This window comes from Hemitrygon akajei, chromosome 12, assembly GCF_048418815.1.
Source record: "Hemitrygon akajei chromosome 12, sHemAka1.3, whole genome shotgun sequence".
In the NCBI taxonomy this organism is placed as follows: Eukaryota; Metazoa; Chordata; class Chondrichthyes; order Myliobatiformes; family Dasyatidae; genus Hemitrygon; species Hemitrygon akajei.
Window position 1 is genome coordinate 23,310,546 of NC_133135.1, and position 20,712 is coordinate 23,331,257.

A 20,712-nucleotide genomic window follows, 5' to 3' on the forward strand; every position below is an offset into this window, starting at 1 on the left:
TATCTTCGTATCATCCACAAAGCCATCAATTACATTATACAGGTCATTGACAAAGTGAAAAGTAGCAGTCCCAACATTGACTCCTGAGGAACACCAGCAGTCACTGGCAGCCAGCCAGAAAATGCCCCTTTTATTCCCACTCACTGCCTCCTACCTGTCAGCCATTCCTCTATCCATGTCAGTATCTTTCCTGCAATGCCATTGGATTTTAAAAGCAGCCTCATGTATGGCACCTTATCAAATGCCTTCTGAAAATCCAAGTAAAATGATTGGATTTTTTGAGAATGTGACTAAACACATTGATGGAGGAAGAGCAGTAGATGTAGTGTATATGGATTTCAGCAAGGCATTTGACAAGGAACCCCATACAAGGCTTATTGAGAAAGTAAAGAGGCATGGGATCAAAGGGGACATTGCTTTGTGGATCCAGAATTGATTTGCCCACAGAAGGCAAAGAGTTGTTGTAGATGGCTCATATTCTGCATGGAGGTCGGTCACCAGTGGTGTGCCTTGGGGATCTGTTCTGGGACCCCTACTCTTCGTGATTTTTATAAATGACCTGGATGAGGAAGTGGAGAGATGGGTTAGTAAATTTGCTGATGACAAAAAGGTTGGAGGTGTTGTGGATAGTGTGGATAGTGGAGGGCTGTCAGAGGTTACAGCAGAACATTGATAAGATGCAAAACTGGGCTGAGAAGTGGCAGATGGAGTTCAACCTAGATAAGTTTGAGGTGGTTCATTTTGGTAGGTCAAATATGATGACAGAATAGAGCATTAATAGTAAAACTCTTGGCAGTGTGGAGGATCAGAGGGATCTTGGGGTCGGAGTCCGTAGGACGCTCAAAGCTGCTACTCAGGTTGACTCTGTGGTTAAGAAAGCATACAGTGCATTGGCCTTCATCAATCGTGGGATTGAGTTTAAGAGCTGAGAGGTAATGTTGCAGCTATATAGGACCCTGGTCAGACCCCACTTGGAGTACTGTGCTCAGTTCTGGTCGCCTCACTACAGGAAGGATGTGGAAACCATGGAAATGGTGCAGAGGAAATTTACAAGGATGTTGCCTGGATTGGGAAGCATGCCTTATGAGAATACGTTGTGTCAACTCAGCCTTTTTTCCTTAGAGCGACGGAGGATGAGAGGTGACCTGATAGAGGTGTATAAGATGATGAGAAGCATTGATTGTGTGGATAGTCAGAGGCATTTTCTCAGGGCTGAAATGGCTAGCACGAGGGAGCACAGTTTTAAGGTGCTTGGAAGTAGGTACAAAGGAGATGTCAGGGGTAAGTTTTTTACGCAGAGAGTGGTAAGTGCGTGGAATGGGCTGCCGGTGATGGTGGTGGAGGCAGATATGATGGGGTCTTTTAAGAGACTCCTGGATTGCTACATGGAGCTCAGAAAAATAGAGGGCTGTGAGTATCCCTAGGTAATTTCTAAGATAAGGATGTGTTCGGCACAGCTTTGTGGGCCAAAGGGTCTGTATTGTGCTGTAGGTTTTCATTTTTTCTATGTTTTCTAAATGACATCCACTGCCTTTCCTTTGTCCAACCTGCTTATTATTTCCTCGAAAATCTCTAACAGATTTGTCAGGCATGATTTCCCTTTACAGAATCCATGCTGACTTTGATTTATTTTCTCATTTGTCTCCAAATACCCCGAAAGCTCTTCCTTAATACTAGACTCCAACTCTTTCCAAACCATTGAGGTTATTAGGCTAACTGGCCTGTAATTTCCTTTCCCTTGCCTTCTTGAAAAGTGGAGTGATATTTGCGTTCTTCTAGTCTTCTGGAACCACGCCAGATTCTTGAAAGATCACAATCGATGCATCCATTATCTCTTCAGCAACCTCTCTCAGGTCTCTGGGATGTAGTCCATCTGGTCCAGGTGACTTATCCACCTTAAGAGCTTTCAGTTTAGTTAGCACTTTTTCCTTTGTAATAGCAATGGCACTCACTCCTGCTCCCTGACACTCACGGACCTCTGGCACACTGTTAACGTCTTCCACAGTGAAGACTGGTGCCAAGTACTCATTAAGTTCAACTGCCATTCCCTTTCCCCCCCCCCCGCCCCTCCCTTGCTACCTCACCCGCATCATTTTCTAGTTGTGCAATATCAACTCTCTTTTATTCTTTATACAAGGGGTGATTGATAAGTTTGTGGCCTAAGGTAGAAGGAGTCACTTTTAGAAAACCTAGCACATTTATTTTTCAACATAGTCCCCTCCTACATTTACACACTTAGTCCAGCGGTCGTGGAGCATATGGATCTTGGACCTCCAGAAAGCGTCCACAGCAGGGGTGATTGATAAGTTTGTGCCTAAGGTAGAAGGAGATGAGTTATTAACTTCAAACTTTCTGCATAATCACTCAACAAATTGGACTGCATGTGCATGTAATGAGAGCTGTATAACTCATCTCCTTCTACCTTAGGTCACAAACTTATCAATCACCCCTTGTATAAAGAATAAAAGAGAGTTGATATTGCACAACTAAATATTTCCCACCCTCCTGGCTTTACCTATCACCTTCCAGCTATCCTCCTTCCCCTCCCCCCCCCCCCACCTTTTTATTCTGGCATCATCCCTCTTCCTTCTCAGTCCTGAAGAAGGGTCTCGGCCCGAAACGGTGACTGTTTATTCTGAATGCTGTTTGACCCACTGAGTTCCTCTGAGTGTGTTGTTTTGGCTTTCCAGCATCTGCAGACTTTCTCATTTTTATTTCAGGTGACTGCTGTTGACGGACCTCACAGAGAATGGCGACCACAGATCTACAGAAGGTGCACAGATGTCCCCTGGCTTATTGTCTTCTTTCTCTTCTGGGTTGGAATGGTGAGTGTGTTGCAGTGAGAAAAAGAAGGAAAAATTGAATTGATTAACCAAAAGTTGCAGCTTGGTTTAAGTACGTGGAGTGGTCATTGAGACCAAATAGCTTAGCCTCCTGAGTTTAAAACCTTCCTGTATATTAGTTTCAACATAATCTTTGTGTTGTGCTGGTAAATTAGTAGCTTTACGGTGGTAGGCAGCAGTTGATCCCAGTGGATCATGCGTTTGCGCCTCTGGTGGACTGTGTCCTCTCTCGGACACAAGCCTGGATGGGAAGATTTGAAAAACCGGTTGTTGCCCATGCAGTGGGTTCCCCCTCTCCATGTAACTGATGTAGTCCAAGGGAAGGGCAAGCGCCAATACAGCTTGGCACCAGTGTCGTCGCAGAGGTTGTAAACAACATCAAACTACCTTGGGGACCCTGGCAACGGATTTTTTCCTCAGGGTTTACTCTCGAAGCCTTTCCTATGGGTGGATATGACCACAAGGCCACAGAGGTTTAAAATCAGAGTTTTCCTTCTCCTAGGCGGGCTGCTGTCCAAGGCTGATGAGCCCCACCTGCCCGAAGCAACTGGTTTTGAGGTACCAGTGGTTAGCCTTTTCCCCTTCTCTTATCAGTAGAAACAGTTCTGCCGGGCCTAGTAGCTAAGCCACATGTGAAGGCCAAAAATTGGACGTGGTTGTCAGAGACCGTTAGAGTCACACGCCATTTGGAGCATTTTATAGGTAGTGGGAGCTTATCTCCACTACCACTGCTGGCTATGACAACCTTAGCTTTATAGTACATTATTAAGCCATATACCTGCCTCCAAACTCTAGTCTGAACTGCAGCCATGGTAATGGCCTGGGGTTGCTGAGTTTGTGATAGCTTCAGTTATGTGCCTTTCTTGAAAATAAGCATTGACTAAAATAAGCCAAGATGAGGCTGACAAACAAGAGAAAATCTGCAGATTCTGGAAATACAAGCAACACACACAAAATGCTGGAGGAACTCAGCAGGCCAGGCAGGATCTATGAAAAAAAAGTACAGTTGACATTTCGGGACGAGACCCTTCGGTGAGACCCTTCAGTCCTGCTGAAGAGTCTCAGCCTGAGACGTCAACTGTACATTTTTTCCGTAGATGCTGCTTGGCCTGCTAAGTTCCTCCAGCATTTTGTGTGTGCTGCCAAGATGAGGCTGAATTCACTGCAGTTTAGTATCACAATGACCACTTTGATCACTTTGCACTGAAGAGAACTTGGTAATTGTTTTTTTTGTGTTCTTTCTTGTAAAAATGTGTGTGACTTACGTTTTTCTTGTGAATGCTGCTTAAATAATGCCATGTGCCCACGATGCAGCTGCAAGTGAGTTTTTCATTGCACCTGTACACGTGGACTTGTGCAGATGACAATAAACTTGACTTAGACTTTGAATGGACTGGCTGATGAGGAGTATTTCCTAAGGACACTTGAGTTGGAATTGACAGTGAAGCTGCATCGAAGTTCAGGAGAGAGCAGCTAGATGCATTTCATAAATGGCCCATTACCTTTTTTTATCCCCCCCCCCCCCTTGTTTTTTTTTCTTATTTTGTTTAGGTCGGCATTAAGCACATTTGAGTATATTCCAAGCTTCAGTCCCTCGGAGTTGACGGCAATTTGCTTCCACTCTGGTTCTGTGGGTTCTCATGTTGCTGGTGAGGTGAGCGTGACCTGCAAGACTTGTCCGCAGGTGAAGCAGAAAGTGCCCGACAGTGAGGGCAGTGTTTGTTGGGCATTCTGTCCACTTTTCTGCTTGACCTCCGCATGGTTCCGTAACACAGTCTAGATGATGCACACTGCGTGCCTGGATGCTCCTTCTCCATTCTGGGCCAAGGATTCAGATTTGTAATGGAACTGGTATACAGAGAGCAAGACCTTCATTTAAATCGAGTCTCTTTTTGCAGGTATGTAGCTCAGAGGACACACAGGACAGAATTCACAGGATAACTCTGATTAAATCATAAACTCCGCAACTCCAGGCCATTATCATGGCTGTAACTCAGCCTAGTGCTTGGGGCAGTTATTGTAGCTTAATAATTTACAATAAATCTGCTGGTTTACCAATTGTGCACTCCAAAACTGTGCTGAAACTATTATGTGTAAGGTTTTCAACTCAGGAGGTTAAACCATTTAAATGTGGAAAAAGTAAGTACCTGAAATATTTGAATTACTTATTTTTCAGCACTTTATAGGATTTTAATTTTTTTATATGTCTCAGATTATTGGAGGCATTTAAACAGCTTGTCAGCTAGTAGAGCCCTTGGGTTGAGAGAGAGTAAAGATAATCAGACATACCAACAGCTTCTCCTCCCATCCACCATCCTTGTCAATCTGGGCCAGTGAATAGTTTTTGATGCCCTTACTCATTAGTCCATTTCCCCTTTGAAGTAATGGTCCTTTCCCACTTTTATACATCGTGGGAATCACGATGTATTTCTCATATGATAATAGGGTCAACATGTACACTGCACACAAGCATGATTGAATGAGTCAACCAAACTGTAAGGTAGCAACTCTACTTGCTGCACGACTGTACTGACCCAGGGTCAGACACCACCGGCCTGTACTCTGCCCTCTTTAGTACCTTTGATTCATCTGCAGATGTGGTGACTCCTTGTCATCGATGCAGATAATAGAAAAGAGATGTCTGGTATAGACCTGATTCCTGGCAGGTTGCATCACTGCAGCCTGCATGGGCCTTTGCCAATAGCAACACCAAATTGGTCAGTGGTTTCCATTTTTGTGATTTCTTCTCAGTCCAGCTTCCTTTTAATTCCAGCTCCCCTTTTCCAAGGAAGCTGGATTGAGTCACAGAAACCTTATTGAAATCCAAAATAAATCGCTGCTGTTGATTTAATCCACCCATCATCAAAACCCAAATTAAGAAGACAACCCTTTCGGAGTTTGCTTTGATTATTTATGCATGTTCGGGTCTTGCCACTATGTAGGCACCGTCACTTTACCCCAAATAGGCAATAAGCTTATTGTCCTCTCACTTTCTGAATGATTTGGTTTGAAAAAAACTTCCTATAATTTCAAAGAATGGTGAGATATTCTTACAAGTATCTCTATTTGTCTCTGACTCAGGCCTTGAGCACAGTTTCACTAGTTTACGTGTTGAATTTATATGGTAATCGAACAGTTTTAGGCTGTCAAAAGCCCTGCCTTTATTGATAATTGTGTTATGTTCTACAGCCTGCTCGAACCAATATGACCACATCCGTAAGCCCTAGGAAAGGAGCATTTTTACCCCGCCACCTGGACACTACTGTAAAATCAGTAGGATAAAAGTTGGTCAATGTCAGTGAAGTGCAGAGATTTGATACCCTCCAAATTACTAGCAACTGAGGGCAAAGGTTAAAAGTCATCCTTGCTTCTTTGAAAGCTCTATTGTTGGAAAATGATTTATGCATGATTGATTCTTCGCTCCTTCCATACAATTATATAGTGGCTTGTGGACTTGTTGGGACTCGACAGTTTCCTGTGGTGTGTGTGTAGAAGCACAAAAGCATCTGAACAACTCAGTTACACTTCCTTAATATTTGTGTGATTATCCTTTAGTGGAATAGCCACGCAACCTCTCCCATTATGCAGGTGTAATTTTCTACATACCATCAATTGTGGTGGTTTTATTAACCAGATTAAAGGCCACTAGTTTAACAGCTAAATCTGAAATGTTCTTATGTCCAGAGTTCAATGTAAATTTCAAAGTTTGCATTAAATTTATAATCAAAGATTCACCTTCAAGGTTTTCCAGCACCCGTTTACTTTTCACCAACCTGTGTGACTAAAGGACCATTTTGAAATTCTTCAGACCTTTCTGGTGGGAGTGTTTGGAGAGGAAGAAACCTGAGATTGAACCTTTCTACTTTGAGCCCCCTCCTCTTCCTGGCAGCTCGGATCACTATTTCAGCCCTGTCCCACCACTCCAACCCCATTTATGGTGAGGTTCCCCCAACTTGTTCCACTTGGTGCGTTCTGAGTTACTGCACTTAAATGTCACCGTGCTCCTCCATTATTCCTGTGGAGGAGCAGGATGCTGTCCAAGCACAATAACATGCAACATGATGTATACTGAACCAGATACTGTATTTCAGCTGGACATGATGCAAAAGTTGTGGGAAGAGACCATAGGATAGATTTAGATTAATCTAGGGCAGATTAGGTCATGGGAAAGGTTATTCAATCCCACTCCTCTCTTCAAGTATTATCTAATTCTCCATCTCGTTGGGTTGCTTCCAAATCCCTTAAGATCTTTACCTAACGAGAAAGGGAGACGGTCTTGGTTTCATTTGGCCCCCAAGCCTCACCGGCTGCTGGGAGAGAATGCTCTGCATTTCCACAGTCACACTGCACCCAGATGTATCCATTCTTGCTGTAAGTTTGCAGGTTATGTGGGAGATCTGAACTCACAATTTCTGCAACAGGCCTCAGTACCAGAAGAAATGAACTGCACGGTAAAAAGTAGGAAATTGTGTGAATGTGTATTTGGTCAACAAACGTGTTGTTCCAGGAGATGTTGAGATATCTCCTGTAGTGGTGACCTGCTGAAATGATGCTATTAGCGAGTCCAAAGCAGCCTTGTCACGGGATATGGGCACTGCTTTCAAGGGCAGTTCTTGATGCCTATTTCAGACTGGCCTTAAGGAAGTGGTGCCATCATTAAACAGCATGCTGGGCCATTTCAAAGGAATGTTAAAAGGCCACCATATTTCTAGTGGTCAGAGGTGAACCAGAGTGCATTAGGGCAACAGACTTGCTTCCCAAAAGGGCAATAGTGAACTTGACAGTCATATTTCCAATAATTACATCAACGTTGTTGCCGGAATCCTTTCTCTAAATTCCAGGCTATTTAATTAACTGTATTTAAATTCCCCAGCTGCCAAGGTGACATTTAAACTTAAATTTGCAGATCATTATTCGCAGAGTATGGATTACTTTTTGAGGAATGAATCCACCAAGTTGGCAGTTTCAGGAACTTGGTCGGTCTAAAAGTATCTCAGTAAAATAATATCTGGCCCTTATTAAAGTTTTATCAAGTTACTCTCACTGCCAATAAAAATCATGTTCCTAGAAGTTAAATAAGAGAAGTTATGAGCGTTAGAGACCCAATAATTATGAAATAAGAACCTTCATGCAATTGTTTAAAGTCTTGTTTCCTGACAGAAGTCTTTGCATATTCTAGGCATAAGTAAATAACTGTTTAAATAACTTGGTATTGGGAGATCTTGCTTTTTGTTTTAGAAATCTCACTATATTCGCTAAGTTTGTTATCTCTGTGTTCTCCAGGAATATCTTCTCTGAGTTCACTTCCTATATTGTGTAACATTTTCCTCAGCATTTTTGTCCTCAATTTCTGATTTTTTGAGGAATGTGCTGGGTCAAATCATGGCTGTACTATTAAAGTTTTGCAAAGTTGAACAATTCACCCATTGGTGCGATGTTGCTTCCACTTTTTCTTTGCTAACGTTTTGGAATTTTAAGAATACTGTGATCACTGAAAAGTACAACACTCGATTATTGTTAACAATGAATTGATACTTGGAACCGGTAATGTTTATAACACCATTGCTTTCTCATCGATAATGTATGTTAAAGCATAAGAGTCAATCAGCAGTTGGCTGCATTTAAGTTTTTATCTTCTCAAAATGTATTCAAGATGAAACCAGAGAAAGTGTCATCCTGTGATCTGAGCATATATGTTCAAGTTGATCTGTGTGTTCTTAAAAATTGCAAACTTGCCCTTGATGGAAACAATGTAAGCCAATTCAATTTCTCATCTGGCAATTAATTTCTAAAATGTACAGTGGCCTTGTTTATCTGCACAGCCTGACTTGTTAGAAACCTGATCCAGTCTTAGTGTTCCAATGCGTTATATATATTACCTCATCCTATGAACATTGACATAAATTGTCTTATCAATGGTTTTCTTCATAGGCTTCAGGTAAGATTCTTTAACTAGCTGTGGGGTTCAGTCTGAGTAGGCCAAATCAAGGCATTGTTTCTACTGGACAGTTCACGATCTCACTCTTGTGCTCCCAGCACGCTTGCTTGTGACAGTCCGAAGTAACCTCCTCTGCTGCTAGATTCATGATTGAGTCCAAATGTGGAACACGGCCATTGGTGAACTATGGAGTAAAAGTAAGTTTGGTTAGGTGCTTGAATTACCTTGAAGTAAATATAACAAGTTCTGGAGGTATTTAGAAGATTAGAAAGCATTCTGGACAGAACAGGTTTAAGATTTCTGGTCAACAATCTTTTCACAGAACATTAGACAAGCCTTCGCCTGAAGGTGTTATGCTGACCTTTTACCCTACTCCATGATCAACCTAACCCTTTTTATCCTCCTCTACACATAGCCTTTTTTTATCATCCATGTGTCTATCTCAGAATCTCTTTTCAATGGCATTAATTTTGTTGTCGTTATTCTGCTAGCCAGAAGCTTAAATTGATTTCAAATCAAATTTTAATTTTTTGTAACAGTTTTCTGCTTCTCTGTTAGAGACATTATTTTAATTTTTTTCGAGATACAGAGTGGAACAGTGAGAAGTTGGAAAGTGACAGTGAGCTTTTACAACAGAGCTGAACTTCACCTCTCTTAAGATGTGCTCCAAATGTGTGTGCATAAATATACAAAATGTTCGACGAAATATTTCCGAGAGAAGGTGTGTGTTGTTCACTTCAAAGACAGGCAGGGGTGGATTTTGTAGCCAGTTGCCTGACTTGAGGTATGTGAACTATTTGAAGAATGGAAGTTAAAGGCAATTAATTCACCTTCACTTCATTGCTACACCCTGCTCGGTGCCTCAGTCTGCAGTTTCAACTCCCATTTCTCCTGCACGTTACTTTCTTCATATAAACTTGCTGCTGAGGGGCTGTTCACCCTATCTTCTCTGTGCTCTGCACCCTTCTTTCTCCACACCTTTGAGAATACTTCTGTTTCAACCCTATGGCCCATTTCCCCATTGAAACTGTTTCCACCTGCCCTTCATATGGAACATTCCAGATCACAAAGGCGCACTGATTAAAAATAAACTCTGCTCATCTCCCCAAGTTCCTAATGGTAGCACTGCTTGTAGTTGGTGCTTATCCATTGACTTCATGAGGCTGGATCTAAGGTTTAAAACAGGAAGCATCTGCTAAATGTGTTTTGGCAGTCGGCCCTTCCACACCCTCTTGGCCTTTCTGACTGTCAATGTTGTTTGAGTGCTTGTGAGGATCTCCGGGACATTCGCAAACCATGAAAAGTACTATTTCAAAGTTAAATATAAATTTATTATTAAATTATGTATTTTACCATATATGTCCTTGAGATTCATTTGCTTCAGGCAATCGCAAAAAGAAGTAAGAAACAGAATAGAATTTACAAAAAAAAACTATACACAAAGACAATCAATGTGCAGAAGAAGACAAACTGTACAAATAAAAATAATACTGATAACAGGAGTTGTAAAGTGTCCTTGGAAGAGAGTCTGTAGATCGTAGTAACAGTTAAAATTAGTGGTGATTGAAATTACTCAAGCTAGTTTAGGAGCCTGTAGGGTAATAACTTTCTGAACCTGGGAGCATGGGATCCGCAGCTTCTGATGGTACCAGTGAGGACAGGATATGGGCTGGATCGTGGGGCTCTTTGATGATGGATGCTGCTTTTTTGTGGCAGCGTTCCATGTGAATGTGTTTGGTGGTGGGTAGAGCTTTGCCTGTGATGGACAACTCCACCACTCTTTGTAGCCTTTTCCATTCCTGGGCTTTGGTGTTTCCATACCAGGCTGTGATGCAACCTGCGAAGATACTCACCACTGTACGTCTTTAGAAATGTGTCAAAATTTTTGGCTCCACCTCCGTTCTCCTAATGAGGGCTGGCTTTTGAACCTCTGGCTTCCTCCTGTAGTCAATACTGTGCCTTGGGTTTTAATGATGCTGGAGCGCTAGACTATTGGTATTGTATCACTCAACCAGATTTTCATCTCTCTCTATTCAGATTTGTCACGACCTTTGTTTAGGCCAACAATAGTGGTGCCATCTCCAAAATTAGATACGACGCTGGAGCTCTGCTTAGCCACAGTCATAAAGTGTAAAGTGAGAGTGGGGGGGGGGGGGTGGGGGGCAAAGCACACAATCTTGTAGTGTACCTGTGCTGATGGTGATTGTGAAGGAGGTGTTGTTGCCAATCCATACTGACTGAGGTCTGCAAGTGAGCAGATTGGGGGTGAAGTTGCAAAGGGAGGTACCAAGGCCTAGTTCTTGGAGCTTAGTTCTGATATATGCACTTTCATTGTCCAGGTGTTCCAGAGCTGAGTAAAGAGCAAATGATATAACATCTGCTATTGACCCCTTGTGACCATAGGCAAATTGGAGTGAATCCAGGTCACTCCTTAGGCAGGAGTTGACACGCTCTATGACCAACCTGGGAAGTACGTCATCACAGTGGATGTACGTGCTGCTGGATGAGCGTCATTGAGGAAAGTTACCGTGTTCTTCCTGGGGGATTGATGAGGCAAGTACGTGCCTCGGACTGCGGAAGTGCGAGGTTGTCCATAAACGCTCCAGCCAGATGATTAATACAGTTTTTTAGTACTCGGCCAAGCAGGCTGCCTGAGCCAGTTGCCTTCCATCGTGAAGGATGCTTTCACCTTGGCCTCAGAGAATGAGGTGGCATGGATGACAGGAGCTGTGGGGGTTCATGAAGCTGCCTCCATGTTCTTTCATTGCCAGCAAGTGTGACTGCAACTAACTCATTGGAGAAATTGTTGATATGAACATCTTTATTTGTCAGAACAACAGAAATCCTCATGGTGTAGTTTCCAAACTCAAGAGTACATCACGTGTTTATACCTTTAAGATCAATAGGTGATTCAATACAGTTTCAATAGTTACAATGACATTGCTTACTTCAATACTTTGTGTTGACAATGCTGCCTTTGAACTGTACATCTACAATGGGCGACCGTTCTGAATGTTCAAATACCTTGGCTGGGACAAACTGATTGAAAACTTACCTGAACATACACAATGTTACGATGGTGCACCTCAAGTATGTGTGCTTAGCCCACTGCTCTACTCTCTCTACACCCATGACTGTGTGGCTAGGCATAGCTCAATTTGCTGATGAAATAAATGTTGGCAGAATTTCAGATGGTGAAGAGAAGGGCATACAGGAGCAAGATATATCAGCTAGTTGAGTGGTATCGTAGCAACAACTTTGCGTTCAACGTCAGTAAGACCAAAGAACTGATTGTGGATTTCAGAAAAGGTAAGTCGAGAGATCACACACCAGTCCTCATAAAGGGATCAGATATGGAAAGAGTGAGCAGTTTCAAGTTCCTGGGTGTCAATATCTTTGAGGATCTAACCTGGACTAACATATCGATGCAACTACAAAGAAGGCACAACAGTGGTTATATTTGATTAGGAGTATGATAAGATTTGGTATGTCTCCAAAACCACTTGAAAATTTCTACAGATGTACTGTTAGAAGCATTCTAACTGGCTGCATCACCATCTGGTACGGGAGGAATTACTACACAAGATCAAAGTAAACTGCAGAGAGTTGTAAACTTAGTTAGCTCCATCATGAGCACTCTCCTCCATAGTATCCAGGACATCTTCAAGAAATGATGTCTCTAAAAGCTGGCATCCATCACTAAGGCCTCCCATCACCAAGGTCATGCCTTGTTCTCATTGCTACCATCAGAAGCCTGAAGGCACACACACAATGATTCAGGAACAGCTTCTTCAGTTAGAACTGTTTTTAAATCTATTTTTGCACTACTTATTTAATTTAACTATTTTATTCATTCATTCATTCATTTATTTATTTACAGTAATTCACAGTGTTTTCCTCTATTATAAGAGCATAAGATCATAAGATATAGAATCAGAATTAGGCCATTTGACCCATCAAGTCTGCTCCACCATTTCATCATGGCTGATCCAAATTTCCTGTCTTCTCCCCATATCCCTTCATACCCTGACCAATCAAGAATCTGTCAACCTCTGTCTTAAATGTACATAAAGACCTGGCCTCCACAGCTGCCTGTGGCAATGAATTCCACAGATTCACCACTCTCTGGCTAAAGAAATTCCTTCTCAGCTGCTTTCTAAAAGGACACCCCTCCATTCTGAGGCTGTGTCCTCTGGTTTTAGACTCTCCCACCATAGGAAACATCCTCTCCACATCCACTCTACCAAAACCTTCCACTACTCAATGGGTTTCGATAAGATCACCCCTCATTCTTCTGAATTCTAGTGAATACAGGCCCAAAGCCATCAAACACTCTTCATATGTCGTGAACCTTCTTTGAACCCTCTCTAATTTTGGCACATAATACATTATTATGTACTGCTGCCACAAAGTCAACCAATTTCACATTAACCAGCGAAATTAAACCTGATTTCTGATTCTGATGGTGCAAATTCCTTAAACTAGGTGACGCAGGGCAATTGGACAGACAGACAGACAGACAAACATACTTTATTGATCCCGAGGGAAACTGGGTTTCGTTACAGTCGCACCAACCAAGAATAGTGTAGAAATATAGCAATATAAAAACCATAAATAATTAAATAATATTAAGTAAATTATGCCAAGTGGAAATAAGTCCAGAACCAGCCTATTGGCTCAGGGTGTCTGACACTCCGAGAGAGGAGTTGTAAAGTTTGATGGCCACAGGCAGGAATGACTTCCTATGACGCTCAGTGTTGCATCTCGGTGGAATGAGTCTCTGGCTGAATGTACTCCTGTGCCTAACCAGTACATTATGGAGTGGATGGGAGACATTGTCCAAGATGGCATGCAACTTGGACAGCATCCACTTTTCCGACACCACCGTCACAACCCCATTATCTTAATGTTGGCTGACGCACATGCAAATGTGATTCGTGGCTGCCATTTTGCAAACCATATCCTTTAGTCTGTGCTGCAAAGGCAGAATTGTTTATTTGCAAAGGTGCACCTTTAATTTGAATTTACTGCTTGCAATTTACCTTAACAACTGAAGATTGACTCATGCTTGAATTAATATCTGCTGTATTTATATAACTCCAGAATACTCCCTGACAGAAAGCATAAAAGGCATCGAGCTCATCAGGGAGTGAACATCTTGACATTTATGTCATTTGGTTTTGCTTTTTGGAAGTGATGGCACCCAAGCCCTGTCAGAGTTGTCAGGCATCCCTCTGTGCTTCAAGTTTAGTCTGGAATTCCCACTTTGCACATGAGATGGTCTTCTAGAGGTCATGGGAAACATTTTTAAAACAAAATAATCACTTTTAAATAAATTGATTTTAATTAAATGTGCATTACATGCATCTTTCACGTAAAGCTGTTCATCTCCCTTTAATAGAGTTGCTCAGGTTGTGTCACATTTAACCTGGGCAGTTTTCATTGGGTGATAACTGATGGAAGATGCAGGAAATTAGCACACCACTGCTGGGCTCCTATGTCTGATGTTAGAATGGTAGTTGCAATGATCTGGTCCCTGTAATGCTTGAAAGATGATGTGATGTGTTTGTATCAATATGTATTCACTTGTACTGTATTGGTAGTGAATACTGAGGATAAGACGTACCCCAGAATCCATAATCAATTAGTTAATTACAGTTTACTCATCCCCACACCAAAATGTCTGTCCAGGGCCTCCTCTGCTGCCATGATGAAGTCAAATGCAGATTGAATCAATACCTCATTTTCCATCTAGGTTATCTCAAACCTGATGGCATGAACATCCATTTCTCTAACTTCCGGTAACCACTCCCCTCCATTTTAACCCCCACCCCTACCACTTTTGTGTTTTCACTCATTCTAGTGCCCCTCTCACCCGTCTCTTCACCTTCCCCACCATCATGACCTGTGCATCCCCTCCCTCTGGTTCACCACCTTCTTCCCATTATTCCATGTCCCCTGTCCTCTCCGATTAGATTCTTCCTCTTTCTGCCCTTACCTCTTCCATCTATCACCTCCCATCTTCTCATATTATTAACTCTCCCCCCACCCACCTACCTTCCCCCTCGCCAGCACTCATCTATCACTGGCCAGCTTGTTCTCCTCCCCTCCACCCCCCCCCCCAACCTTCTTATTTGGCTTCTGCCCCCTTCCTCTCCAGTCCTGGTCAGGGGTCCCAGCTCAAAATGTCGACTGTTCATTTCCCCTCTGTAGGTGCTGCCTGACTTGCTGAGTTTCACCAGCATTTTTTGTGTGTTGCTCATGATTTCCAGCATCTGAAAACTCTCTTGTATCTGATACTGTGAAGAGCTTTTGTTTGTGGGCTGTGCAGACAGCTTGCCTGAGATAAGGACATCAAGATGGTTAAAGGCAACAGGATGAAGGATGCAGTGTTGCAGTTACAGAGAGAGTGACATGGACAATTGAAGTGTAAGAGCCTCAGGGGGGTAGATTGGAAGATCAAGAATTTATCTTTCAGCATATGAGATGTCCATTCAAGGGATAGATAACAGTGAAATAGAAGCTATCCTTGAGGCTTCTGGTATGTGCTCTCAGGTATGCGTTGATCAGTGGGAGAGGTGAGAAGCAAGTATGACCACAGTGGGAAGGGTCTGTGATTATGTAGCCTGCTTTTCTGAAGCAGTGGGAAGTACAGACAGAGTCAATGGAGGGCAGGGTGCTTTGTTTGATGGACCGGGCTCCATTCACAACTTTCTGTAGTTTATTGTGGGTCTGAGGAGCATTAGCTGTGATACTGGTTTTTGAAAACAATTGATCACAACGCTCCATTAAAAGAGACTTTTTTCATCTTTGGATTCTTATTCCCAGATGTGCATCAAGGCACCAAAGTAAAATTCCACAACGTTTACACACTCATTTGCACTCGTGGTCAGGTAAATGAGGAGTGGCTCCTTAGTCACCTCACAATAAATCTGAGGTTCTAGAGACACACCCACACATTTTTTAACATTAAGAGCCATAAGCAAGTGACCTTGTGGGTTGCCTCCAGGTGCTCCAGCTCTCTCACACCTTCCAATGGGGTCAGTGAGTTGTGGACATGCTGTGTTGCCGAGGTAACTGTGGTGACACTTGTGGGCTGCCCAAATCATTCCTCGCTGAGTTGATGAAAGTGATGCATTTCACTGTATGAAGCAGCATTTTATTAAACCAGAGGGGTTAATTTCACTGACCTTCACTCACCTCATCGCAGAACTGTTCCCACAACCTATGGACTCTCCTTTAATGACTCTTCATTTTATGTTCTTTATATTTATTGCTTATTTATTTATTACTGTCATTTCTTTCTTCTCTTTCTTTATGTATTTGCACTTGGTTGTTGTCCATCTTCTGCAGTCTTCCATTGTTTCTGTTGTTTCGTGTATTTACTCTGATTGTCCTAAGAAAATGAATCTTGGGGTTGTATATGGTGACATATGTACTTTCATAGTAAATTTACTTCGAAATTTGAAGTTTAGTTTGATGTAAGTGTGACAAATATAGCTAATCTTTAGCTGTTTCTCCAAAAATATTGAGTTCTGTCAAAGCCTGCTCAGACATGTATTCCGTCTCACATGCGTACACACATCTGTGCCTGCCCCTACTTGCAAAACATGCAAGGGAAATTTCTGGAATCTAAGTCGAAGGTTCTGGAAGTGCTCAGTAAGTCAAACCTCTGTGGAAATGGAGCAGACTTTATGTTGCAGGTCGAGGACTTTCGCAGAACAGAATGTCTGGGTTGCTCTGTACAAGTTTCCTTTCTGGCTATGTTTCTGGCACGCCTTTCAGCACTACTTAACCAGTGTTATTGTTGAGTTAGGCCGGTTTTGGTTGCTATTTTTGGCTTTGTCGTGTTGATGTCATGGCTTAAAGTTGAAAGTTCCAAGTAAATTTTATTATCGAAGTACATATATGTCACCATAAACAACCCTGAGATTCATTTTCTTATGGGCATATTCAATAAATCTATAGAATAATAACTTGTGTGTCTTGAACCTGTGCCCCAGTGAGGATGCTCAAGCACAGCTTGAGGGTGTTAATATGCAAAGCAGGAGCTGCTACGGCTTTTAACAAATTGCAGCTGTGGGTCATTTGCAAAGATGGTCAGTTCCTGGTACACCATGACCCACAGAAGCTGCTCAGGCACAACATTTCAAGAGCAGGATCCAGGACAATATTCTATCTTTTGCCTACATCAGAATTGGACCGAACGCCTTTATCTACTTTCAACTCATTGGCAGCAAAGCTACTTTCCTTGTCCTGAGGATATCGAAGGCTCTCTACAAATACAATCTGTTTCATTTCTCATATTTCTGATTATTATTTTGTCTTTTTGCATTGATATACACTCAGTGACCGTTTTACTTGGTACACCTGTACACCTGCTCATTAATGCAAATCATGTGGCATCAACTCACTGCACAAAAACATGAAGACAGTAGTTGGTCAGACTAAACATCAGAATGGGGAAGTAATGTGATTTTGACCATGGAATGATTGTTGGTGTCGGACGGGGATGTTTGAGTACCTTAGAAACTGCTGATTTTCCTGGGATTGTCATAGAACGCTGCAGCGCAGGAATAGGCTCTTCTGATCCAATTTTCCTCTCAGCCCCAATTTCCTGCCTTCTCATTGAATCCCTTCATGTCCTGACCAATCAAGAATCTATTGACCTTAAATATGCATAAAGACTTGGCCCCCACAGCTGCCCATGGCAAAGAATTCCAAAGATTCACCACTCTGGCTGAAGAAATTCCTCCCTATCTGCATTCAAAAAGGATACCGCTGTATTCTGAGGCTGTGTCCTCTGGTCTTAGACTCTACCACCAAAGGAAATATCCTCTCCACATCCAATCTGTCAAGGCTTTTCACCATTTGATAGGTTTCAATGAGGTCACCCCTCATTCTTATGACTTCCAGCAAATTCAGGCCCAGTGCCATCAAATCTTCTTCATATGATAAGCCATTCAATCCTAGAATAAGTTAATTAACCTCTTTTGAACCTTGTCCAATTTCAGCACATTCCCCGTAAGGGGCCCAAACCTACTCACGATACTCCAAGTGATATCTCACCAGTGCTTTATGAAGTCTCCCGATTACATCCTTGCTTTTATATTCTAGTCCTTTAGAAATGAATACTAACATTGCATTTGCCTTCCTCACCACAGACTCCATCTGCAAATTAGCATTTAGGGAATCCTGCACCTGCACAAGGATTCACAAGTTCCTTTGTAGCTCTGTTTTTTGTATTTTCTCTCCATTTAGAAAATAGTCAAACCTTTCATTTCTTCGACCAAAGAGCATGACCATACACTCTCCGGTGTTGTATTTCATCTGTCATTTCTTTGCCCATTCTCCTCATCTAAGTCCTTTTGTAGCCTCTCTCTCACAACTACCTGCCACTCCACCTGTCTTCATATCATCTGCAAACTTTGCAAAAAAGCCATCAAGTCCATTATCCAAATCATTGCCATATAATGAAAAAGTATCGGCCCCAACACAGGCCTCTGTGGAAGAGCAATAGTCACCGGCAGCCAGACAGCAAAGGTTCCTTTAATTCCCTCTCTTTGCCTCCTGCCAATTGGCCACTGCTTTATCCATGCTAGAATCTGTCCTGTAATACCCTGGGCTCATAGCTTGTTAAGCAGCCTCATGTGTGGCACCTTGTCAAAGGCCTTGTGAAAATCCAAGTACATAACATCAACTAATTCTCCTTTGTCTATCCTGCTTGTTAGTTCTTCAAAGAATTCAAACAGATTTGTCAGGTGAAATCTTCCCTTGAGGAAACCATGCTGACTCTGGCCTATTTTATCATATGCCTCCAAGTACCCTGAGACCTCATCCTTGCTAATCAACTCCAACATCTTCCCAACCACTGAGGTCAGACTAACTGGCCAAAAGTTTCCTTTCTTCTACCTCTCTCCCTTCTTGAAGAGTGGTGAGATATTTGCAATTTTCCAGTCTTCCAGAATCACTCTGATTCCCATCCCCCTGCAACTCTAGTTTAAAACCCACCATGCAACATTAACAAACCTTCCCACTAAGATATTAGTGCCCCTCCAGTTCAGGTGCAAACTTTCCCTTCTGGACAGGTCCCAGCTTCCCTGGAAGAGAGCCCAGTGATCCATAAATCTTATGCCCTCCCTCCTACGCCAACTCTTTATCCACGTATTAAGCTGTATAATCATCCTGGCCCTGGCCTCACTGGCACATGGCATGGGTAGAAACTCTGAGGTCCTGCCCTTCAACTTAGCACCTAACTCTCTAAACTCCCTATGCAGAAACTTGTAACTCGTCCTACCCATGTCATTGGTACCTACATGGACCACATCTTCTGACTGTTCATCCTCTGAGAATGTTGAGGATTTGATCTGAGATATCCTGGACCCTGACACCTGGGAGGCAATATGCCATCCGGAAATCTTGTTCTCACCCACAGGACCTCCTGTCCACTCTCCTAACTAACGAAACCCCTATTACCACAGTGTGCCTCTTCTTCCCCCTTCCCTTCTGAGTCACAGAGGCAGACTCAGTGCCTGAGACTTGTCCACTGCGACTCTCCTCTGTTAGGTCATTCCCCCCCCCCAGCAGTATCCAAAGTGGTACACTGTTTTTGAGAGGGATGGCAACAGGGGTACTCTGCACTGGCTCTTTAACCCCTTTCCCCTTCCTGACTGTCCCCAACTCTCATGTGACCAGCACCTTGGGTGTAACTACCTCTCTATATGTCCTATCTATCACCCCCTCTGTCTCTCAAATGAACTGGAGTTCATCCAGTTCCAGCTCCAACTCTTTAACGTGGTTTGTTGGAAGCTGCAATTGGAAGCACCGCTTGCAGTTGTAGTTGTCATGGACACTGCCTTCCCACATCCTGCAAGAGGAGCAGTTCACTATCCTGTCTGCCATCCTACTGCCCTAGCTGAGCAGATATAAAGAAGAGAATAAAAGGAGCTTTTCTTTCCTTTGCTTTCTCTGAGTGAAGCCTCTCTTTGCTGAAGCCTCGAAGAGCTAAAGCCTTAAGATCACCACTCTGACTATGTCCACTCTGACAATGGCCGCTGTGGTTGCCCCTGCCTTCCTTTAATTGGTTGCTGGTCAAAGCTCTATTATGTTGCCATGACCCATTTCTGCCTTTTATCCTCAGTCAGTGGACCTGATTGAAGACCCCTCCTCTCCAAACTTCCGAATCCTGAATTGGATGTAGGTCAACACCATCTTTCTCCACAACCAGTCCACTAACTGTTCTGATACTATGGTTCATGCTTGACCTTTCGATTTCTAACTTTGTATGTAGACTTAACAACATCTTTCTCCACAACCACTCCACTATCTCTTCTGGTACTCTGTTTCGCATTCCCCACCCCCACCCCCATGCAGCACCAGCAAACCTTCTCCCTAGAATATTAGTCCCCTCCAGTTTGGGAGCAAACTGTCCCTTATGTTCAGGTCAGAACTTCATTGGAAGAGAGCCCAATGATCCAAAACTCTGAAGCCCTCCCTTCTGCACAGTCTCCTTATCTGTATGTTAAAATGTATGATCTTCCTAGTTCTGGCCTCACGAGCACATGGCATGGGTAGCAATCCTGAGATCTAAACCCTGGAGGTCTTGTCCTTTAAGCTACCTCCCTGAGTTCACTTTGAAACATGCCATCACCAGTCCTACCCATGTTATTGGTACCGACTGTGGACCATGACCTCTGACTGCTCAATCTGCAGTGGAGTGAAGTGGATTCAATCTGAAATGTCCCTGACCCTGGCACCAGGAGGTAACGTACCATCTGGGAATCTTGTTCTCCTCCACAGAACCTCCTTTCTGTTCCCCTAACCAATGAATCCCCTATCACTAGAGCTAGCCTCTTTTCTCCCTTTCCCTTCTGAGCCACAGAGCTAGACTCAGTGCCAGAGTCCTGACCGCTGTGACTTTCCACTGCCTGG

At 43.0% G+C, this 20,712-nt stretch overlaps 1 protein-coding gene across 3 annotated transcripts in view; it reads left to right on the plus strand.

The window, feature by feature from the left end:
- LOC140736796 (choline transporter-like protein 3) overlaps positions 1-20,712 on the plus strand; it is a 147,095-nt gene that overhangs the window by 19,944 nt on the left and 106,439 nt on the right. For 2 of the 3 annotated variants that reach the window (XM_073062723.1, XM_073062725.1), the window contains exon 2: positions 2,721-2,825. In XM_073062723.1, the coding sequence (XP_072918824.1) occupies positions 2,721-2,825 (105 nt within the window). Of the gene's footprint in view, positions 1-2,720; positions 2,826-4,965; positions 4,983-20,712 lie in introns of those variants that run through there. The other variant, XM_073062724.1, reaches the window with a different exon arrangement.